Genomic DNA, 25424 nt, shown 5'->3' with positions numbered 1-25424 from the left:
AATTTTTACAACCCATATCAATTTTCTCTTCAAAGTGAGGGTTATTCTGGTAGGAGTTTGTAATGAAACTGCAAACAGATGGTTATGGCAATAGAGTTTACTGTTCAAAGGTGCAATTTTTTCACACGTTAGGAGGTAAAATAAACAATGGAGAAGGCATTAATTTATTCAACTGTTAATGCAACACTGGGCCAAGCCACTTTGTTCATTTTATGTACATCAACTGCCAGAACAATTACAACTAAGATACTTGATGTGTAAGTAAACTTTCTCCTATAATCCTCTGGAAGTTTACTTTACAGGTCACAGTTTGGTTTTTGTGTGTACTTTTCAACAATGGAGTTGTTGCAGTTTAGCTTGGCATTCAGCTATCAGTAAGATCACTTACCTTTGAATGAAATTTATAAAACATGAGAATTAAGCATATATAAGTACACTAAATTAAGTCAAATCTCCTTTCTCTCCTTGTTTTTCTGTTTCTAATATACACTGTTATTAAGAACAATTGCATATCCATATCAAACACACTTGATTCCAAGGCAAATACACAGTAGCATACTGAAATCTATACTACAAAGAATAAAGACGCAGTGCTTGTGTTAAGAAACATGATATGCACAAAGGTCAAATTTATGACTTTTCTTACATCATTTTACTCCGAGGTCAGCATATAATTTAAGGTGATAAACTGAGACACACATGGGACTTTCCTAGTACCAGGAGGTTAACTCCAATCCTGTTGAAAGGAACCAATTGCTAATAGGTGGAGTTATCAGACTCTAGTGTTATTGCATACAAATGACAAAATTTAAACCAAACATTCAACTGTTCTGTGTTTTACTTAAATTTCTGTCATATTATTGAATTTTGACGCATCTATTTTCCCATTTTCACTAAACTGTGTTTTCCCTTTGAAGTCTGTGTCACATTTCCATATTTTGGAGGGATAAAAGGAACATACACTTTCCATATTTACAAAATTACTAACACTACTTTTTCCACAGAGTTATAGTAAAGCATGAAATCTGAAACTTTCACTGGACATAGTTAAGGAATGTCTTCCTAATAATGAAAGATGATTCAACAGAGACAATATCATTTGCAAACTGTGCATTCAGCTGATGTGACAGCAAAATACTTTTATGTAAATAAATACTGTACTTTCAAATAGACGTATTACACATCTCACATAGCCACTTATGTCTGTAATTTCCCTGCTTAAGCCTGGTGTCCGGTATTCAAACAGCAGAAACATTTCTGTAGTCACACACTGAGCCACACTAAAGGTGTCACCTGGTTAAACCAACTCAGCACAAAAAAGCCTTCTCCATTGCCAGTCGTGTTGCCACTGCACAAAGGTACGTGCCACTCAAAAGAGGGACAACTGCACCGTAATTTCACATCTCACATTCTACAGTTCTGATCTGCCAAATAATTAAGGACACGCTAGACTCGATGATGTTCAGTGGGATTAATACACCTATCTTTGAAGAGGATCAGAAGCTAGAAGCAATTGAAACAACTGTCTTGGGAAAAAACATTATCAGAAATTGTAATGTTTTGTCTTCTGAATTCTGGATCAGGACAAACAAAAGCACATCCCTGCAGAAAAGAAGCCTGGATTTTTATTTATTTATTTATTAATTCACTGTACACATTACACATCCAGTGAACATCAAGGGAAAAGAAAAGTAAAATTCCCTGAACAACCTGGGAGGCTGAGAAATACAGGTCCAGGAGGCACATCTGCTCGCTCCAACTCAGAGAATAAAAGCCAGGGAAATACCTCAACCAAAGAGCTTCTGAGAACTCCTAGGTGTTCTGTGCTTTATTTATTTTTCTGGAGTTTTCCTTATTTGTATAAATTGTTACATATTCATGGAGTTAGAAACATACAAACAAACATGGCCTTTGTAGTTCAGTAATAAATGAATCTGGGGAGCAGGAGACATGAGTTCATATCCCTGCTTTAATTTATAATAATTCACAGACAACTCCAAAAGATGAGATTTAAGAAAGTACTTTGCAGCATTCAATAACCTTCACTTTTAAGGCACTCACTGCAAAGATGGAAGATCTGAATTTAGACTTTACTCCGAACCACAATCATTTCAGGCAAATGCCAAAACCCCCAAATAACGTCTCTAAACAACTATACTGCATAATGCCATATTCTATGGTGAGATTTAAACTGCAGTATTTGTTTTAAGATTATAAAACTACTTCAGCTCTGCTACCTGACGGAGCCTCAGTGAAATTCAATGAGTGATTCCTGAAAATTCCTAAGCAAAATGGCACTTAGGCTCCTAGGTCACTTAAGACAACATTTTCCAAACAGCTACATTTTACTGAGACACAGCTAAGAAAAATACGCTGTAATTTGAAATTTTAAAGAGACAAAACCAATTTAAAATGTCTCCAGGAAACCTGTTTTAACCTTTTCTGGCCCAATGGCAGCTGCTGCTTTTCACCACAGAGTTACCAAGGTAAAGGGCCTGACTGGAATTTCAGACTAGTGATATTTAATGACAGGCAGAGGAAATAATTCTGCGCTTGTCATAACATACCTATATCAATTATGTCTGCAGTAGCTGTTTCAAGGTAGAAGGAGATTCAGTATAAAGTACCCATTGCGAGTCCCAGACCCCACAGTAGATGAGAAATCTCACTTGATATTCTTGAACTCATCCTGTGTGCTCATTAGTCAAAATATCCTTTCAACCCCTTAGGCAGGGGACTCTCCAAATGGTGCTGGACAAATACGGCTTTGATCCAAATCATAATCCCACAACTTGTGATTCTCCTGACCACTCACTGGTATAGCATCCCAAAGAATTTGGGACTGCTGAAGGCAACCTTGTGTAGAATCTCTGACCCAGAGAGACATCCACCCCACATACTTCGCCAGGATTTGGGGTTCTCACCTCACCTCACCTCTGCAGGCACAGCAGGGAGAGAAGCAAACACAAGTACAGCAAGTAGAAGGAGAAAATGAATCTTAAAATCATCATACCCAAGGCAACCACTACGCCTACAGGCATCTTTTCTTCTCCTTTGCTACCCTAGGTCATGACCCTCATCCAAAAGAGGAAGGAAAGAGACTGTCCTTTCATCATTAATTTCACTATGCCATTCAGGAAAACAACACTGACAACAACAGCACAAAACCACAGTTTAAGTTGCCACTGGTATTTCAGCCAATGCAAATCACGACCATCAATTGCCTAATATTTCTCATTACCTCTTCAGTCACTCTAACAAATTCCACTGCACCTATCCCTCTTCCACCACAGCTGATGAATGCTGTTCTAATTTCAGAAACAAAACCTACCAACTATGTCACCTGAAGCAGAACAGTGACAAGAAAAAGCCTGTGTGTAGACTGTTGCATCATTAAAATTGGATTTAAAAAAACCCAACACAACACAGAAAACAATCTATCATGCATAACTTCAAAGTTACTTGTTTTTGCAAATGCACCTGGGAAGAAACACCTAAGATCACGTAAGTAAGATTTTTAAAAGAAACTAAAAAATCTATTCATTTATTTATAACTTACAAGGGACAAAATATTTCTGATGCAGAAGTCAAATCAATGCAGGAACACTATAGCTCAATGAACTGTACACTTTGCATCACACACCAGTCTGGTACATGCCAACAAAGAACCGGCATTAACAAGATAAACCAAGTTTAGCAAGCAGCACTTGGGAGATCCTAAGTTTAAACAAAGTTGGGAACAAAGCCAGGTGCAGCACCGAGGTGTCTCCATGGTGAGGTAAGAGCAGGGAAGGACGCCTCCTGCACACCGAGTCTCACAGGAACTCAAGGTTACCACTTACTGCAGGTGTTTTCCTAGACAAGGTCCCGGGATGTTTAGCATGTCTCCTCAGCAGTACTGAATACTGTGAGCATGTTAAAAACTATTTACTGCCTTTTCTGTTGGCTACTTCAACAGAATACCAAGACACCTTAAGCTCCAAGAATTTATCCTGAGCATGCAACGGCATGAACGCAGCACAGGCAGAAGAGCCTAAAACCTTAGAGGAAGAATGAAGTTCACAAATTCGCTCCACATATTCAGCAGGGCTGGTCTGAGAATGAACAATTAACTTCCACAAGTACTACAGGCAATTACACACCTTCCCTTGCAAGATTAAGACACACTTTTCTGACCAAAAATGTATACAAAACACTGCAGAAAGTTGTTTCTTTTCCCTTTCATCCTCTCCCCAAGGCACAAGTGTTAGGTGTGGTTTGTCATTGCCCTGAATGCCGTGCTGGACGACATGCCACCGCTCTGGCGGGAGGGCTGCAGAAGAATGCACAGACAAAGGGGAGGGAAGACACAATGCCAACTGGCATTCATCTGAGAAATACTTCAAAAGCAAATAATCCAACAGTTTTTCCGTTCAGTGAAATAGTTTCCCTAAGTAACTTGTTTTCAGCGCCCGGGTGTAATTAAATCTCTACTCTCCCACCCCCTCCAACATAATTCTTACACGTAAATCTTGGCATTTATATTATTACTTTTACAAATTAATCTTTATGGAGTGTACCGTGATGCTCTCAGGAGGCTCGTACGTTCCTGTGAGTCTTGTGATAGCTCTGCCAAGAGGTTTTTAACTCCTAAACAGATCAAAGAGAAAGTAACAAAATAAAAGAAATAGCTTTCTCCAGACTGACGGGTCAACCATCTCTCCTCAATAAGAAAAAATTATGGTTTAAATACACAATCAGGGCGATAAACAGTCTTCAAATTTAGAGGAACTATCCCATCAAGTACTATAGTAGCAATGTCTGTACTAATGATTACTGACTGGTTGCACTGAATAGGAGGCCAGTAATCTCACATTAACTTATCAGAGTGGTACAGACCAGACAAGTTACAGATCAAATGTTAAGCCATACAAAAAGCAGCTCTATGAAGTATCAGTCTAAAGAGCAACACAAGCATTGCAGACAAAGTATGCCAGAAACTGCCTACCTATGTCCAATAATTTAAAGTGTCAGAAATGTTACAATGCTGAAAGCAGAGTGCTAAATGCAGATCTACATAGGAAATTCTAAGATTTGCCAAAAGACTTGATAGACAACTTGTCTTCTAATCCTGCTACTTAAAAATCTCATCAAGCTTAAGTGACCAAATAATAACAAAGGTATGTCTTAAAGCCAAAGCAAAACGGAATTAAGCCAACAGTGACAGTTTATTTCAGCATTTCAAGATATGAATATATACAAGAGCTATATAGGTTCACATCCTAAATAAAGTTTTAAATTATTTACAATGTTATACTCAATATACAAATTAACCTGTTTCCCCTGTTTTTACCACATCTTGACTTTCAGCCCTGTTTGTCAGAACATGTATTTCTGCTCAAAAGGCACTGAACTGCTGCAACTCCAATCACCTTACTTTCTAAGAAAAAAAATCTGTTAGTGAAAAATAATCTGTTAGTGAAATTGCTTTGGCCTTTGCCTGAAGTATGATTAAGAAGTACAAGTGAAGACATGGCCTCACCAATGAGAGGAACAAAGAGATCATTGCAGTCAGCAAGGCTGGGATATCAGAAGATTTTAAAAATACGTGATAAGGATCTTAGTGTCTGGCCTTTCATAGTCCAGACCTATTTACAGTCTAAAACCTTTTTATGCAGCAAACCAAAATGCTACATCTATTCCAAGTCCACAGATAACTATTATAGCTAATTAAGACATCAGCTAAAATAACAAATATCATTGCAAATAATCCTTAAAATAATAACACTGAGTTATCAAATTCTGTATAGTTGATTGCATAATCCATATTCCTACTAATTTAAATGATCTTGTACATCATGAAATTCGTACAGAATCACTCTGATTTTATGCTTTTGATGATATATACCTTTTCTAAGCATATAAAGTGCAGAAAATCCAGTAACTACAGTCATCACATGTTAGGTTCTTGGGAAAAACAAATTTCTACATTTAAGAACCAGATCTAGCATGGGAATTATGCATAGGTGTAGCTGTTTAACTCCAGAAAGAACTGGCAAATTGAAACTGAAAGTAGAGCATGGAACACTCCTGAAATCTTAGGATGGAGAGTGAATAATGCATGGTGTTGCTCCATCAGCTTGCTGAGGAATTCTTCCAGTCTTTTAAAACAATTGTTTGTATTTGCTTACTAAATATGCACCTTGATCATTTGCAGCATGACATACCAGAACAAGTATTTGGCTTAAAAGAATGAAGCTCAACGTGTCAGTGAAAATGCTGTTTTCTAGGCACATTCTTTTTCACAATAGGAAACACACAATTACTAGATGATACACAAATGTACTTTGCACACACTGAACACGTAGAACAAATCTTATACACTGCAACACAGGGAAAATAAGTATTTCAGAAATACATAAGAATTTGAAGAACTAGGTAATTAAAAATGCCAGAAGAAATAATCCCTAAATAAAGGGCAAATAAAATTAAAAAGCACAGTAGCCATCACCTGTATTTTAATGCTTGTGTACTTTTCCCTCTGTGCATTAAGAAAGAAAACCATCTTGGAAAAAAAAGATCTTGTATAATGCACACCCACACAGAGGGTCACAAGAGCTATGAAAGAGATACTTAACACAGGTTCCTGAGTAGATGACAAGCCATTAAACTTTCACCTCTAGGTAGTTATGATGATCTGATGTCTTTTATGATATCTCCCCTTTTTTAATTAAAATCTACAACGTGTTTAACAAGCAATTCTTCCATCAATCTTTGATGTGTTTTACTTATAAAGCAATGACAGTTTTCAGTTCAGTCTCCTTAAAGTTCCAGATAAACCATTTTCCACTCACTTGCTCTGAAAGCCATTAAAACAACTTGATGAAGAACAGCAGCAGGGGGCTAATAGAAGCCAAGGCTTAGTAACAATCTTTAGATTTTTCTCCTAAGACTTTCTCACAGACGCTCCTCACAAAGATCCTGAGAGCTTTTCATCCTCTCCTTTCTCCCCATCCCCCTAAAAATCAGTTCAAAGTGACAGATGCAACTAACTCTGGGTTTTGCTGTTTTCTTAATTTCACTTCTCGGTTTTGGTAGACTTAATGGACATTTGATTCCCAGAGTGATGGTCATCTCCTCATCACCTTCCTGTTGGGAGAAAATAATACACAGAAAGATTCAAGAAGTAACTGGGAAACATCTTCTAACCTGTCATCTATTTTAAAGAGAGTACTGGTACAGGGAAATGTACCTGTTGCTTAGAAGTCATATACAATGAGCATTCAATTAATTGAATTAAGTAGTGATTAATTGATTAGTGATTTATATACAGTTCTATGTTTTACTGCAGTATTTTTGAAACCTTCATGACAGTGACCCTGTAACAGAATATAATCTAACAAACTAAGCCAACTGCAAATAATCTTCAACCACTCTTTAAAAATGGGAACTGCCTGTAACAAATAGTGAGTTCTCCAGCTACAGTTTCTTGAAGATGTAGACATCAAAGTTTCATGGAAAACAGAACTATTAGGAGAGTACTTATGCTGATCAGAATCAGTCACGCATACCTTTTTATTTATGTTTTGCTATGCTCACCACCATTTTATTTCTTTATTATTATGGCCCCTTGAAGTACAATCTTGGTTGATCACTCATTTTGGGGAACTTCTGGAACTTCAGAGCTCTACAGATTCTTTAATTGTTGTATTCAGGTGATGCTGCTGTGGTCACAATACCACACATGGCATTTCTGCAACATGAACAGCTACTTCCATGAAGCTGGGCTATGGGACACAGATACTCATCCCAGGTTCCACTTAGAATACCTTGTTCTTTTGAAAACTAGAGCTACAGTATAGTACACATGATTAGGAGCAAAGAGGGACTAAAGGAGGCCAGATACACGTCTCCTCATCTCGAGGAGAGGGGCAGCACATGTGAGAGATCTGAGGTCAGGCAAGACAGATGGCGGGCATTCCCATTACCGCTAAGTCACCTCTTGTCCTTACACCATTGAGCTTTATGCTTTCCAGTTGGTGACTCTCACAATATGTGTTTCTGCTTTATTTTAGCAAGCTCATATTTGTAAAACAAACTGGAAGAATACATTGTGGAATATACTTCTAGATGACTGAGAACAAATCATACTGATACTTTCTCAGAGCAATGTCAACAATCATACTTTCTGCAAATCCTCCTGCTGAAGTAATAACTCTCAAAATGTTAATGAGAGATTTTTTAATGAAATTTTCTTTAAAAATTAAAAAAAAACCAACCACAGAAGAAATTCTGAGTCAGTGAACTGACATACAGTCGTATCAGTAACCACAAAAAAAGCTTCTGTTGTCTTTCTGAGAGAATTATGTCATAAATATTGGAAAAGAATCCATCACTAATATAAACTAAAAGAAGTCTGAGAAGTGCAGAAACAATATGCTAAGGAACAGAAACAGTTACATATAATTTTCTACCAGCACACCATCACTTTACAGAATTGAAAAAAAGTAAGGCTGGAAGGACCTCACAAGATCAGTCAGTACAACTCTCTTTTAATGGTGGCAGGATCAAACATATGTTATATGAGTGCTATATAATACATGCCAGATACGGAACATGCATCTCAGTACTATCCAGTCAGAGCCTCCATTCAGGCTGTTCCATGATTCAAACTATTCTACCATTTGTGCAATTTGGGGTTTAAAATAAATACTTGTGATAGTATATATGTAATAACACTGTAAGATTGTTATGCTAGAAGTACAAGACCTAGAGTTCATAATGAATGCTACTGCAGAATAACCATTTAATTAAACTTACCATTATCAATACTTCTTTCTGCATTAGTTTTCAAGTATTAATGCTTACTTTTCCAGGAGGGTAAACTTTTTTTCTATTTTCAGAGAAAGAACGTCTCTCACCTTTAGGACTTTAGCCTCATTTCCCTATAATGTATTCATCACCGCTCAGCACATCTGTCCCAGCAAATCCCATTTCCTGTTCTATTCATGAGGCTCAGCAACCTGGAGCTTTAGTGATTGCCGCCACACTTTTCCCATGGCCTTCTCACCTCTCACCCCCCCACGCACCCCGCTCCCATTGTTTATCATCTGTTCTCCCCTGCTGCAAACTGCTGTCAGATGTTCACTTAGCCCTAATCTTACTCGCTGCCTTTGATATTCTTTCTAATCCAACAACCTGTCAACTGGGGCATCAGCCCATGTCCAGACCAGCTGCTCTGTCACAGGCCCTGAGATTCCCTCTCAGCTCCAAGAGGTATTTAAAGGATTTTGACACAGCAACCGCGACGTGAAACAAATAATTAATGCTGTTTTGATCAGTGGTCGGGGCTTTAGTGTGACATGAGCTGACCACTAAGAAAAACTGAGCTTTACTTTGTTTAAACTTCAATAAACTTTAGTGTTACTGCATGAACAAGATTTTGATCAATGTCTGAAGGATGGTACCAAAAAGCTGAGTTAACTTGCTTTAGTTAAAAATTATGAAGAATAACTAATCCGAATGCAAGCCAGAGGGGCAGTTAACTTTACATGTCTGCTATGTAAAGCAGACATAATGTTTTTTATGCAACATCAACTTGTATAGAGTTTTCAAAGCACAGGAGCTGACCTTTTATGAGTTACAGCTGAAAATACAAGTGTATTTTAAATATGGCAGCAGTTGAGGTAAAAATGTTATTTAAAACACACTTGCATTTTCAGGAATATAAGTATGGTTTCATCCCATATAGAGCATCAAAGCCAGACATTTTCAAGAATATTCCCATTTACAGAAAATGTCTAATTTGCATAATATTCAGATTTGCTATAAACACTTAAAATGTTACAGCGTTCATCTGCTTTAAAACATACCAAATACACATAATGTCATAGCTGAAATTATGATTCAGAAGACAGACTTTTTGTACAGGGAAAAAGTTTCTGCTGTTTAAGCAAACATATGTATTTTGATCCAAACTGAAAAACAAAGAAAGCATTTAGTTGTTGAAGAACATGAATACTACTTTATTTCTCAGATGTAACTGCAATTACTACAAAAGAGACAGTACCAAACAAGTCAAAAAAGCCTGTTTTATATCCCATAGTAGTCTTATGTCACACAAAAAAATATAATAAAATCTAGTGATGGATTTTATAACATGGTTCATCCACTTAGAACTAAACCACTTTAGTTCCTAGGGCTTGTCTATACCAGGACATAAAGAAAATGAATCTGAAGTAAGTACCTTGTTGAACCTGAATTCTGCTAGTTAAACTCCATTAAACCCCTGTGTGGACGCAGTCATTCAGTTTAGTGCTCCCTTAGGGCACGCGCTGGAAAGTTAACATGGATTAAGGTAGGGTTTGAATTCAAAGTGCAATCGTTCTTTGAAAATGGTTTAACGTAAACAGAACCAGACTCTTTGTTGTAGAATGAGACATGGAGTTAATCAGGAAAGTCCTGTGTAGACAAGCCCTTGCAGATGAGGCTACCGGAGTGGGATTGTCGAAGCCGATGGTTTTCAACCTCTCCATCTGCAGACCTGGAAACATCTTCCAGTGAAGCTGCAGACCTTGCTAGCACATTAAAATCTGATAATTGATGTGCATTCTTAGTTGGCTCACCTGGATGACCTACCAGCAGCCCAATGGCCCTCAATGAGCGACGTATCAGAACTCGAAAAACACTGGTTTAGGCTAAATACAACTTACATACCTCCTCCTAATAGTGAGTCTTAACTCCGTAGCTATTGCACAGTAACTGAAGCAGTCTACCTATTGATAACATTAAATGAGATTTTAATATTAATTTATGCAAGTGTAGACACATTTCAGCCCTATGCAAGGATGCTACAAAAGATGCTTGACAGAGCATTATTCTTTCCAATAAGTGACATTTGCTGTCATAAATGTGTTAAATCCCAATATGACTGACCTAAACATGTGAAGTTTTGTCACTGCCAACTACTTTTCATGTATTTACTTCAAAGAACACTACATTCACTTATCAAAGCATGCTGGATAAAGAAATTAAGACTAATACAACATAATATTCACTGAAACAAGAACAAGTACTAGTGTTCTTTTCAACTACTTATCCTATTAACTAATTCTTCTCATTTCCCCCTTTGGTAATTCAAAAACATCTCATACAAAAATAACTTGTATAAATTTCCAGAGTTGACTTCAAGGTATACGGCAGAGCCAGAAGCAGATACACCTAGATGCACTATTTCTTTTCTTAAACCTGTGCTCTAATTGCAAAGAACACTGTTTCACTCAAAGGAAATTATATTTCCCCAGTATTTAAATCCCTAATGCTATCATCACAAAAACTTCATGTTTCTTTTCTTTCACCCATATGAAAGAATTATACTGCAGTTCAACCATAATTCCCAGTTAACACAGCAGCAGTCAGATCAAAAAGCTGTCTCCTCCAGGATCCTACCCCTGACAGAAGCCAAAATGCCTAAGGAAGAATATACTGCTAAAATACTTTCAGCCTCCTGCAATTTGCAGCTCAGGGACTTCCTGAGCTAGAAGCGATATGTTTGCATTTAAGATTAATGTTATATACTGACATAACAGACTTGACAAGCTGAAGGATATGACACAAATTTTGGAGTGAAAATGGCATCTCCTCTTATTGCACTACTGCTTTGACAAAATGAACTGCAAATAAATGTATTACTCAGTAGCATATTTCTTACTACTGCAGCCTTTTGAAGATTCAAAAGGAGACTTACTTGTTTGAACAGGTAACTTAAAAATCTGTTTACTCCCTCAACAGCATAATTTTTAACTGTCAAAATAGAAAAGAATCTTTTATGTTTATAAAAAAGCAGACGGAAGTTCCAGATAATATTTCAGGCAGCTGGGCATATTCATGTTGCCATTACCATACAAAAAATAAATCAGATTATAAAATCAGACTGTTAATATGATTGTAACACTGCACCGCTTCGCTTTTTTCATCGTCAAAGTTTTCATTACATTAATGCTAAAGGCCTCACTTCTCTCTTCATGTATACATAGAATCAGGGTTTTAATCTTCATGGCATCTCCAAGACAGTTAAATTGCAAAGGCACAGAAACAGAGTGGTTGCTTATGGTCACAAAAGCAAGCAGCAGCAAATAGTAGAAATAAGAAAGTGTTTGTTCACTAATGAATTGTGCACTACTTCTGAGGTACATTCTCTACCCATTATAAAGTTCATGATGTGTTAAAATCTACAATAGTCTTGAAAAATACTTTCAAATCGCTGTAAAACTCAGAGAGATTATAAATTAATTCCCTTAACACTGAATGAAAACATCATGCATTAAAATGAAACTGAAGGGAGCATTTTTCACATTTAACTTCAAAATGAATGATTCCATACATTAAATGAATGGGGAAATGTGATGCTCAGGCACTGGACTACTCTGAAGTGCAGAAGGAACATGAAGCTCACATAAGGACAAATACTTCCAGTTTACCACTACCGACTGTATGGTTCATGGAGTTTTTGAGGTTTATTCCACATCATTGAAACAGATGCCCATTCACCATTCCATAGATTTGAAATACAAACTCACAGACATACCGGGAAAATTACTGACAGATGATGTTAGCATAGGAGCAAACTTCTGAAAGTTCTTGGGCAGAACGCACATATATGTTTATACAATGCAAGGAAACAGTGGCAAGAGCTCCCTTGCCAGAGCAACCTTCAAAAACAAAGCTACAGGAGTCCGGGCTAGATCCACAAAGGCTTTGAAATGTGAGCTCTGGGCAACTGTTTCTGTAACAGCTCAAGATATTATTCCCCCAACTAGATGTTTCCCCCAGCTGATGCTCTGCCTCCTGTTGAAGGATACTTTTCCCAGCACAGAAGTCACAAAATAAAAGAAAAATGCAAAGGTACTTAGTTCTGTGCAAAGCTCAGTAATTTACATTAAAGCGCTGATGGAGGTCAGTTTGAACTGGAACATCAGAGGTAAGAGCTGGAGCAAAACTACTCTGCTTTACACTGATTCTCAGAGGCTAATAACCGCTATCACAGGGACAAACAGTTGCACGCAGTAACTTCTGAAATTACTACGGCAAGACTCACTAGAGCTCTGTCCGTCAAAACCCTGTGTTAGGGTCCAAATCCAACATGCAGAACCACTGAAATCCCTGCTCAGGTGCTGATGAAGACGACTATGTTGAAACCAGATTCCCATTTGGATACTTAATGCTGCCCCAAATCCCAACTGTTACTACTCAGAGTCTACTTCATAACTTAAGCAGAATTCTTAAACTTGGTATGTGGTCTGTCTGAAATATAGGCCAGTGTCAGGCTAACACACAAAAAACAGAGCTGGAGATTTACACACAAATGTGCTCTCAGCAGTGAGCACACTCTCCTGTGATGTGGGAAGCAACATTAATTGAAGTAAGATCTTGCAGACTGACTCTACCACATCCCAGGGAAATGCCCGAGCCCTTGGGCATTGAGTTAATCTCTCATTAGCCATCTCTCCGGTCTCTCGAATAAATTATTTATGAAAAGGAGAAGAACTTCAATAGGAAAAAGTGAAAAGAGATTTACCATGGAGTTCTGGTAAAGAAGCCATTCTTCGGGAAGTGATATATGGCGTTTTTGGTTTTGTTTTATTTGTTTGTTTTAAAGCTACTTTAGACAACAAACCAATTTGCACTTTGAGGACAAGTACACATTAAAACTAGCCAGATGCTATCCTATACGTGAAATAAATGAATTATCTTCTTTTCGTACCAAGCAGAACAAAAATATGTAAACAGGGTTCCTACTGACAAAATGAAGAGGATATTCATCAAGCTACATGAGGTACTTTGTCCATCCCTCACCCTCAGGCCACCCCACTTAAAATAACGCAGCTTACTTGACTGAGGGCCCCATCTTGAGGAAAGGGTTGACAGCTGAAGATCCCAAGTAGAAAGTGAGAAATATTTTGAGGAGCTGTTAGATGTCTATTTTGAAGAACATGTTTTTAAACTGTACCTTACCCCTCCCTGTTGGCCCTAACCAAATCTGCCTACAGTTTGCTGAATTCCATTACTTCTTTACTGCACTTCCATTTCTACCTTTGCACCACACAAAGACAGAACAAATCTTTTTAAAAAGTGGTTGGTACAGTGATTTGTTCGGAGAGCCGGGCTACTCCCCACAGCTTAGATGCCCAACACCAAGCTGCACGTCGGCTCCATTCTCATGGTTCAAAACCTGGAATTCTTTCAGAAGGGTGTACGCCTACTTTTATGCTCTATAGGAAACATTCAGAGCTCTTAACTTTCATTTAAAACATGAGTGGGTGTAGGAAGAGGAAGATGAAACACCTCATATGGAAAGATCTCATGACCCCCCCCCCCATTAAAAGCACAGATCCACCGTGGGCATAAATTGCTGTAACTTCAGGAACTCCTATGACTAAAGACAACCCTCACTACTAATCAGCTCAATAGCCAGAAACCTACATTTTTCTCATGGTCTTTCAGAAGAATATTTCTATATGTAAGCAAATATAACAGGTTCAATCCAAAGGATGACTCAGGCTCTTAGAACACAGGGAAACTTAGGACTCAAGCACAAAGCTAGAAAGACATTGCTGGAGTTTTCTCTAACATGACAGCAGCCACTTGAATTGATGCCAGTATCTAGAACTCTGTTCCTGCGTGCGCCCACAACTCCCTGTCTGAACATCCAGATACCCACAGAAGATACTCAGCTGGCCAAAACATTAATCCAATCTTTGGGCCTACAATTTTGCAAGTGTTAAGCGCCTCTGATGAACAGGTAGGAGACAATCTGAGTCTTTGGCTCCACTTTTGATCGGGTGTACCCACAATCTTCTTCGCCTGCGTAGCCTGTGTGGGCTCTCAACAGTATTTACTCAGCATTACTGAATGGATGGATCCCTTTCTGATGTCTTGCAGATTTCTGGTGGTCTGGAAAACCGCAAGAACAACAGTGGTTTACAACTCAGTGGAGTGCGGGTTGAATGGATAAAATCAGACTAGCAGGGTAAACCGTGATATAAATCACCTACCTCTAAATTTATGTTTAACCGCTGAAGACTTGAATGTTTTAGCTATAGTGATGGGATCAAGATTTCATCCACATAAGTAGCATAATTTTTAGATGAAATGTCTTAGAATCAATGCTGTAATGTGCACGTTCATGATGAAATGTCTAGGAATCAATGCTGTAACATAAGTGTTCATGAATGCTTAGAAATAATCTTAAAACCACATGTTGTATGTAAAATTTCTTTCAATTTCCTATTTGTACAGGAAAGTACTAGCTGAAAAAAACAAAGCGAAACAAAACAAAACAAACTAGTAAAATAAAAGCTCTCATTCTATATACATCCTTGGACAGAGGATTTATGTTGAAGTATCAATGTCTGGTTTAGGAACGTATCTGTTTGAAAATAGATTTCGAAATTTCAGTCTTCAATGCCCAAATCTCCTCCACTCATATAAACACAAAAATATGTCTCAATTAATCTTCTTCAGTCTGCAATAAATCATAGGGGACATGTTATCGCATCACAAAAAGTACCCGTAAGATCATCCCAAGCCTTCCAATTACAGCATCATGCCGCATATTGCATGAAGTATCCAAACTAGTTTCTGTTTTCACAGTGCAGTAAATGCCATTATTTAAATTTTCCTCATTTAGATTATTCTGTTTCTCAGAAAGACTTTTTTATTAGATTTGGGTTAACTTCTGCAAGCACGTGCAGCGAATCTGTGGAACAGGGAAACTAGTTTTACTCCAGATACAGCTCCAATTACAAATGGAGAAGAAAAAAAGTTTCTATTCTTTGTCCATCTAGGGAATAAAATTAAAAAAAAAAAAGGCTAAGGGGAAAACCTACTCAGCATAAAATGGTTAAGATCAAGGGCTAGATTTCGGAAATAATTTTCAGTTTTCGATGAGTGGTGGAATTTTCAGGAGTTCTTAAGCAGATCAAGCACCAAACTCCCTTAGATTTTAGACAGTTAACTGTTTAGGTATTTAATGAGGTTTTCAGCAGGCCAAAATGTCTTTGAAACAAGTAGTCAAATGACTAAGAATATTTAGCATTTCCTCTGGTTAGTAAGTCTGCTTTTAAATGCAAAAGGTGTAGACAGTCGTGCGCTCGTTCAGCTCTCAGTAGGCTGGCCCCAAGCCAGCTCTTGTGCACATTCATTTTAAGACAGTGCTGTGGCCAAGGGAAACAATCTCTGCCCTCAACCAGCCCCTAAACGCTCATCCCTAACCACCACATTACCACCTCCTCTCTGCCAGCACAAGCATTTGAATGGAATCAGAGACCTTGTTTGGGTTAAAACCAGCTTATTTTTTTGGCCAGATTAGGTTTGACCTGGACCACATCCCTCATTCCAGCTACTGTTGCTGCACAAACACTCGTGCATGGAGGGGAAGTAGCAAGATGTGCAGAAAGGGCAAGTCGTCCTCTTTCGGTGGCAGTGCTGGTCTCTGTGAAATCACAGCATGTGACCAAACACATCCTTATTGCTTCTTTACCATACTCATCGCATTTAAGGCACTTTTATTCAATTAAATGTAATTTTGTAATACTGTTTTGTACATTTTAATTAAATGCCATTTTTCATGTAAATAGAGTGTGACTCAGAAATGAAAATGAAATTAAGAAGTAGGATTTGTCGCTTATAAACTACGCCAGCAAAAACTCAGAACATGAAGGAACATTCTTCAAGTTTTCTTCTATCTAAAAAGAAATAATTCAGTGTGAAGCTTTCAGCTGTTCGCGAATCAAGATGTTTACTTATCCCAACCAACGAGAAAATAGATTTCTTTAGAAAAATCATATACAAAATGTATTAAAAAAGGTAAAAAAAAAAAGAAGATCAGTTAATGTGCTTTGATGCAAGCTATTTGAACCCTTACTTTTATTTTTCTGCATCTTATCTCACTCTTGGACTTAAACACACCTCCCCCATATACATTCCCTCTTCTGCCTTTTAAACTGATGAGTTTCAAAGCAAAGCAAAGAAGGAATAAGAGTGAGAAGATGCAGTCTGCATTTCTAGGGCTGTCCAAATTCTTCTGCATTTCCACTTCTACCCCTCTAGCCGGGTAAGAGGGGTCCAAGCCTGATTGTTCAAGAAGAGACTGGACAAGACCCTCAGACGGTGTGAACTGTGGGGTTGTCATGTGCAGGGACAGGAGTTGATCTCAATCTTTGTGGGTCCCTTTCAACTCAGGACATTCTATGATTTAACTTTTCACACTGCGCATTCACCGAATCACAGAATGTCAGGAATTGGAAGGGACCTCGAAAGATCATCCAGTCCAATTCCCCTGCTGGAGCAGGAACACCCAGATGAGGTTACATAGGAAGGTGTCCAGGCAGGTTTTGAATGTCTGCAGAGAAGGAGACTCCACAACCTCCCTGGGCAGCCTGTTCCAGTGCTCTGTTACCCCTCATTGAGAAGAATTTTCTTCTCGTATTTAAGTGGAACCTCCTGTGTTCCAGTTTGCACTCATTACCCCTTGTCCCATCATTGGTTGTCACCGAGAAGAGCCTGGCTCCATCCTCCTGACACTCACACTTTATATATTTATAAACATTCCTGCCACTGTTGGAAGGACCAGTTCTCAGGGATCCTCTGAAAGGTGACTCACATTGATATAAATGCGATAAGGAAAGGGATTTCCTTCCCTGCTTCCCACCTGCACTGAGGCTGGCATGACTCGGCAATGGAAGTAACAACCTGCCCGCCAGCAATGGGCTCTATCTGCTAATTATCAGCACCAAAGCAAGGACCAAATCAAGAGGTGCCCTGCTCAAGGACGAACCAAAAAGAACGGGTTTAAGACAGCCCCAAAGCGGGTGAGGCAGCAGGCACCCGGGGGCACGGAGCGCCGTGCGGGAGCTGGCGGCACACCCTGAGGCGGTGCCCTGCACAGGCACCGGTGTCTCGGGCCACCTTCCCCTGACCACCCTTCCCCGCCGGGCAGGGCCAGCGCAGCCGCCCCAGGGGCGGTTCCGGCCGTGCGGGGCGGGAGGGCGCCATGAGCCGCAGGCTGCTCCGGAGACACCGCCGCTGTCCCAAAATGGCGGAGGCGGAGGGGCGGGTGGCAGGACACCAGAGGAGCCCCCGGGCCAGCCGGCCCTTCTCCTTTGGCCTCCCGCCCCTCCGCGCCGCGACGAGCGGGGAGGGGCCCCGCCGGCCGGCCGCGGCGGAGGGACGGGCTAGCCCGGCCATGAGGGAAGGGTCTGGGCGGCAGCAGAGGGGCGAGCCGCCGGTGGCCGGCGCCACTCACCTGCCGGTAGCAGAGGCGGAAAGGCCGCACGTAGAGGGAGGAGGTGCAGGGCTGGAGCACCAGCTCCTCGATGGCCTCCATCGCTGCCGGGACAGCGCCCGCCGAGAGCTGGAGGAGGAGGAAGGGGAGAGGCGCGCGCAGCCGCCGGTGACCGGGCCGAGGGCGGCGGCCAGGGCCGAGCTCAGCGGCCAGGAGCGAGCTCAGCGGCCAGGGCCGAGCTCAGCGGCCAGGAGCGAGCTCAGCGGCCGGGGCCGAGCTCAGCGGCCAGGACCGAGCTCAGCCGGGCAGGGCCGAGCTCAGCGGCCAGGGCCGAGCTCAGCGGCCAGGAGCGAGCTCAGCGGCCAGGAGCGAGCTCAGCGGCCAGGAGCGAGCTCAGCCGGGCAGGACCGAGCTCAGCGGGCAGGGCCGAGCTCGGCGGCCAGGAGCGAGCTCAGCCGGGCAGGAGCGAGCTCAGCGGCCAGGGCCGAGCTCAGCGGCCGGGGCCGAGCTCAGCCGGGCAGGACCGAGCTCAGGGGCCAGGGCCGAGCTCAGCGGCCAGGACCGAGCTCAGCGGCCAGGACCGAGCTCAGCGGCCGGGGCCGAGCTCAGCGGCCGGGGCCGAGCTCAGGGGCCAGGGCCGAGCTCAGCGGCCAGGAGCGAGCTCAGCCGGGCAGGACCGAGCTCAGCGGCCAGGACCGAGCTCAGCGGCCAGGACCGAGCTCAGCGGCCGGGGCCGAGCTCAGGGGCCAGGGCCGAGCTCAGCGGCCAGGAGCAAGCTCAGCCGGGCAGGACCGAGCTCAGCGGCCGGGGTCGAGCTCAGCCGGGCAGGACCGAGCTCAGGGGCCAGGGCCGAGCTCAGCCGGGCAGGACCCGGCCGGGCCGGACAGGGCCAGGCCCCCGGCGCGGTGCTCAGCCCGTGGCGGGCCGGCCGGCAGAGCCGTGACAAGCGCCCTTCAGCCCCCTTCCCTCTGCGAAGAGCCGAAATCCTGGGTTTCACTCCCAAAATGGGGATGTGGCAGCAGCAGCACAGAGGGACCTTGTCACCTTTGCTCTGCAAAAACACCCAAGTGCTGAATTTTCATAGGATCATTTCAGTTGGAAGAAACCCTCAGGATCATCGACTCCAACCATAACCTCACTCTAGCACTAAACCGTGTCCCTAAGAACCTCATCTAACGCCTTTTAAACCCCTCCAGGGATGGTGGCTCCACCACTGCCCTGGGCGGCCTGTTCCAGTGCCTGACAACCCTTTCTGTGAATTTTTACAGGTTATCCTGATCCTCCATGTACAGAAGGATTTGCAGGATTGCTGTTAAAAGCACGTCCTGTTCCGTGTGCCTGCAGGGTATTTTCATGTCAAAATGGGAGTTTTATGAGTCGTGAGGAAAATGCAGGTGCAAATAGAGGTTCACTGGTAACTTGCAACCCGTCATTCGGTGCTTCCCAAACTTTACGAGTCGCATCCAGTCATGGACAAACACTCAGCCCATGACGGAGGAATAAGTGCAGCTTCGTTATACTCATCTGGCTGTTTTCAATGGCAAAGTTACAAAATAATTACTCTCTCCCCTTTTACTATATATATTTTTTTTTTAATAACCAAATCACTCTTCTTTTTAACGATTTCCTGATTTCCATAGGAGTTTGATCACCATTATCCAACATTAGGTTAGATTCCCTTTGATGTTTTAATATTCCTGATAATGATTTTCTAGATAATGCAATGGAACTCACAACTTGTCATGGTTGTTATCTCTGGTTTGTGTTCACTTTCTGTGCAGATGTTCCAGTGTACAGATATTTTAGTTGCTATGTAAATCAAATTATTTTGTCAATATATTGACCACACAGAATAATCTGAACTTTCTTGCATCTGTTTCTTTTTTTTGCTTCTAATCTACTTCCACTACATTACTCAGAAAGTTTTTTATCATGCTATGTGGTAACAAAAATCTTAGCAATGTAGCTAAAAAGAACAGATTCAGCAATTACAAAACTTCATAAGAAGTAAATGAGGCAGCACTTACATTGCAGAATGCTTACTAGCAGTTCTAATAACGCAAGTGACAAAAAAAAGGAGACTGAAAAGTGTGTTTTTAAAGAATATATTTGCAAAGCTTTCGTAATGAATAGGCAACTAAGTAGCTTTGAAAATATTTGTGTAACTCTGTTTGCGTAATTGTGTATGTTGCTATATCTCTGTTTTTGCTATATCTCTGTTTTTTTTTCAGAATGATGTCGAGGGACCTAAATCTATATTTTTCTATTAAATTATTTCAGTCTTGCAAGTCCAATTTAAGTATAAACGCAGTTTCCATGCACAGCATGTTTACAGAATCTGTGTTTGCTTATATAAAAAGTTACTGGCTACCCAGGTCAGTTCAGCCAGTTAGATTGCCCTCTTCAATAAACATTCTGAGACCACTTTTAGGTTTTGAGTGTGTGTGTGTTTTGGGGAACGTGCCATAGCGTGTGATGGATTGCTTATTTCATTCTTGGTCTTAGTGGGGAAGCTTTTGGGGTTGTGATGTGTCACAGACCGGGTCTCGCTGATATACCCGGGACAGTTCAGCACAGTGTTGCAGAAAAACACATTTCAGGGTGCTGTGGTGTTGCAACTGAAAGTTGTGGACTACTTTATCAGAAAATATTGTGTGAATACACTAGGTGACCTAAGGATTTAACAGGCTGGGACTGAGGAGCTGCTTTAGTGTTACCATTTTATAGGTGAAATCTGAGTTGAGAAAATAAACAGGAAAAATGTGCCCTGCATATTGAGACTACTGTTGAGCAGCTGGACCTGAGTTTCATTATGATTCCTTGTTAAGGCCTGGATGCTCTGCGCAGCAAGTGGCTTTACCTTTGCAACTCCAGGAACTCTCCTGGGAAGGAAATGGCACACAGCTCCTGCTTATTCCAATGGACAATAATGTAGTGACTAACTTCACAGAATCACAGAATGTCAGGGATTGGAAGGGACCTCGAAAGATCATCTAGTCCAGTCCCCCCGCTGGAGCAGGAACGCCCAGATGAGGTTACACAGGAAGGCGTCCAGGCGGGTTTTGAATGTCTCCAGAGGAGACTCCACAACCTCCCTGGGCAGCCTGTTCCAGGGTTCTCTCACCATCATTGTGAAAAAGTTTCTTCTCATATTTAAGTGGAACCTCTTGTGTTCCAGTTTGCACCCATTACCCCTTGTCCTATCATTGGTTGTCACCGAGAAGAGCCTGGCTCCATCTTCCTGACACTCACCCTATATATATTTATAAACATGAATGAGGTCACCCCTCAGTCTGCTCTTCTCCAAGCTAAAGAGCCCCAGCTCCCTCAGCCTTTCCTCATAAGGGAGATGTTCCACTCCCTTCATCATCTCCGTTGCTCTGTGCTGGACTCTCTCCAGCAGTTCCCTGTCCTTCTGGAACTGAGGGGCCCAGAACTGGACACAATATTCCAGATGTGGTCTCACCAGGGCAGAGTAGAGGGGAAGGAGAACCTCTCTTGACCTACTAACTTTTGGATGGGTGAGATGCACTCCTCCTTTCCTCTTCCCTTATATGGCTTTTTTAGCTGGTCTGTGCTGAGTGATGCAGTGACTCTGACCTGGCACTAAATGCACTGGCTTCATGGCAAGAAGTGTGAGTCAGGTTCTCTAGGCAAGCGGCAATGTTGTGCCACAATGGGCCAGCCCCAATAGGCTTACCTCTGTGCTGCCAGTTATTTCGCTTCCAGTGCTGTAACCACCCCCACAGGGCATTTGCCACCATCCATGAGTCTGTGTAGAGATGAACTGCTGGCCACTTTTCTCTTTCTGCAGCAACTGTTCATAAAGCCTGATGGGGTTCCAGCCAGTCCTGATGTCGTACATGCTGATGCAGCCCAGCGAGTAGGACACAATCGAGACTTTCCCTCCTTTCTCCTCAAACTCTGGATTCTGGGAGCAGAAGAGTGTGTATAGACATTTCATCTCCTGCTGCAGCCCTTTCACCGTTTCATCTCTGTAAAGAGGACTTGTATAATACATTATATCCATCACGCTGCTGTTCAGCATATTCCTTAAACCTTGTACTTTATCTGGAGTAATGGAGTCCACAGTGTCTCTATCGAGAGAAAGTTTTGATCTCCATTCAACTGGGAGAAATGCAATGTGCGTTGTGCAAGATTGGAAAAATGCTTTTCTTCTACTCTTCTTGCAGTATCTCGCATCATAGCTGTATTTTTGATGATCCTACCTTGGTCCATTTTCTGCCCAATACTATGCACAACAAACACAATGTGACTAATTTGTGGTAGCTTGTCTTCTAACGTAGCTTCTTCTACATAACCTCTATGTAGCCTTGTCCCACTACTTGAAGCTTTGGAAAACTCCAACTTTTGTGTAACAGTTCTTGCAATTTCAGATGTCGTTGCATCACTGTAAAGATAAACTTCATCCACACTGTGCCAGTCCACATGGTTGTGACTCAGCTTTAGACTATGAATAGCCTCCTTCCCATCAACAGATTTTGATACTTCTATATCAAAGCTCTCTTGCAGCTGCTGGCCTTTGAAGCGATGTGGGGGACTACGGTGGGTCCGTGGATTCCCTGACAGAGGGTATGGGAACAGAGATTAGCCTTGAAGATATTAAGGTCTACCCATGGTGGAGGTGGGAGCTGGTGTGGTTCCAGCAGCTGCAGGGCAGGCACCCGCAGGTCCTGAGCGCGACTTCGCAGTAAACAGGAACTGGATTCAGGGATGCAGGGTCTGGAACCAGGCCTTGGATCGCAGAGGCAACAGGCAGGGTCCTCTTCAGATGTCGGCCATGGTTGAAGAGAGCGAGACCCTCGTGATTTCCCACTTTTATAGGGTTGTCACGGAGGCACCTCGAAGTTAGTTTAGGTGAACAACAGGGTTCAAAACTAACTTTTATTCGGTAAAGAAAGCGCAGCAGATTAACTGGTGGAAAATGGGGTTTTAGCTCTCCATAGTGACTTAAATACAGGTTCATATATCAGTCAAGGTAATTATTGATGTGTGGCAACTAATAACACTGGAGATCCACAGTGTGCACACACGTGGCTCACCAAAAACAATGCCAGAGCCGTCCCTGAGATCAGGAAAAGTATACACTTGCCTGAATCTGGCAAGGAGTTATTAAAGAAAATACACGTGCGTGAAGCACAGAGTAAGCACTTGTGATCCTGTGAGGAATTATTTCAGAAAATACACGTCCTTATAGTGAAGCACGGAGTAAGCAGTCGCAATCCTGCGAGGAATTAAAGAAAATACATGTGCTTATATAGAAGCACGGAGTAAGCACTTACCTACACGTGGAGATGAGGCAAGTGGCGTCCCTGTCCCGGGAGGGCTCTTGGCGGCAGCGTCTGGCTCGTGCTCCAAGAGGTCGACGCAACAGGTGGAGCCTCGACAAGAATCCTATTTTATGTAGCCTGATCAGATCTGACTGTAGGCATTCCAGAAGCTTCTCTGCACCCCTACTCTGGCTTAACAACCCTGGCCAGTGGGCTCTGGGGTCAAACAAAAGAAGCTGTTAACCTCAAGCAGGAGAAGGAGGGGGAGATGTGTCAGCACCTTCCATATCGAAGGAAGGGAGGGGAAGAAAGGGGAGTTGCATCTGCCACAAGGGTGTATGACATGGATGGGATGGAATACTTGGTCAGTTTTAGTCACCTGTTCTGTCTACCCCTCCTTGCAATTAGACCCCTCTCACTTACAGGACTTCTATCAGAATCCTTGGTTGCTATAGTAATAAATCTAAACATGGGCTTCTTCTGCGTTACATTGGTCATCTTACCAGCTTTGGATCGCAGTGTCTCAAAAACCATGCAGCTAAATTCAGAAAAGTACAGTTATTTAGAAGGTACTTAGAGGAACTTAGCTGAAAGGAAAATTCACTATAAGAGAACTGGCCTTGTTTTTAACAAAACCAGGACACTGCAGGATAAGGCTCTTTGTTTAACAGGCTTCTCTTTCCTTCAAAGCAGTGTTTGCTTTGTCTTACTTTGTGAGTAACTTTTATTACGAGTGAAATATCCAACCAATTTTTTGGTTGTTATTGTTTTAAAGAAATCCCCTTGAGCTTGAAGTTTCCGTCGGCAACGGTCCTTCCCTTTCCCTTGAACCCAGGCAGACACACGCTCCTTGGGCATGCACTCTGCAGAGGCTCAGGTTCCATCCTCATTAGCGGTTTGTTTTATTGCTGTTTGCTTTGGGACATGATGGAGGCCGTTTCCCGTGCGAGCCTGGCGCTGCTGCCCATCTCCTGCCCACGGGAGCCAGCGCAGCTGCTGGGCTGTGGGTGTGTGGGGAGCAGGGACAGCCCTTCACCACCCGCCCTGGCCCATCTGTTCAGCCAGCAGCCCCACTGTTTACCGTGGGTGGACACCCAGGAATGTCCCTTGCTGTACTTCCCTCTTCCTGCTGGGGCTTAGCAAAGTGCCCGAGCTGCAGGGTTTGTTCATGCACAGTTAGGCAGCACATTCTCCACAGCGATCTTTGTGCGTGCCAGCATGTGCTTTTAAATTCAGTCGATCCTTACCAGGCTCACTTTGCTCTGTGACATGCCAGTGCTCATGGGCAAAAATCATCCAGACCTGAGCCTTCCTTATCTCCAGAGTGGTCCTGAATATACTGCAGAGTATCATTGCTTTCTTATTTGAGTATTGCCGTTACTAAGATACTGTGAATACAAAAGCCTCAGCATCTAGAGGCATGCTGACTTGCAATTCCCAGCTTTCATTTTTAAGAAATGATTTCTAACCCTCATGGTTACAAGAAAAAAAAAAAAAAACCAACAGGAAATGTAAATGATGGCAAACCTAAGATTTGTGAGCTGTGAAGCCCAGGTCCTGTGCCAAGGCGATGCTACATATTTGGTAGAGAGGCTTTGATGCTGGGGTGACAGCCAACCTGAATGCCCAGCTCCAGACAGAAGGCCGCTGAAGCCAATGGGCACCAGCTGACCCAGGATCTACCTGTGTCCCTGGTTCAGCCCCATCCAGCAGCAGACAGCTGGGACGCCAGCAGAGCAGTTTCCTTCTGCCTGGAAATTGCTCCCAGAACTTTCCTCCTAAGCTCCCAAGGCCACATGCAATTTTTGTTAAGGCCACATAAGGGTATCAGGAAGGTCGGACACCTTTGCTGCATAGGCGAAAGATGAATG

At 42.2% G+C, this 25424-nt stretch overlaps 1 protein-coding gene across 1 annotated transcript in view; it reads right to left on the bottom strand.

Moving 5' to 3' along the window:
• The window catches only part of NUDT14 (nudix hydrolase 14), a gene marked incomplete at its 3' end in the record, with an annotated part of 60125 nt that extends 41758 nt beyond the window's left edge, over positions 1 to 18367 (bottom strand). Inside the window, exon 1 of the mRNA XM_080345887.1 lies at positions 18284 to 18367. Coding sequence (XP_080202013.1) covers positions 18284 to 18364 — 81 coding nt within the window. The 5' untranslated portion in view covers positions 18365 to 18367. The remainder of the gene's footprint in view (positions 1 to 18283) is intronic.
• Positions 18368 to 25424: the final 7057 nt, after the last annotated feature.

This window comes from Nesoenas mayeri (assembly GCF_963082525.1).
Source record: "Nesoenas mayeri genome assembly, chromosome: 5".
NCBI lineage: Eukaryota > Metazoa > Chordata > Aves > Columbiformes > Columbidae > Nesoenas > Nesoenas mayeri.
This window is presented reverse-complemented; position numbering and strand designations above follow the sequence as displayed.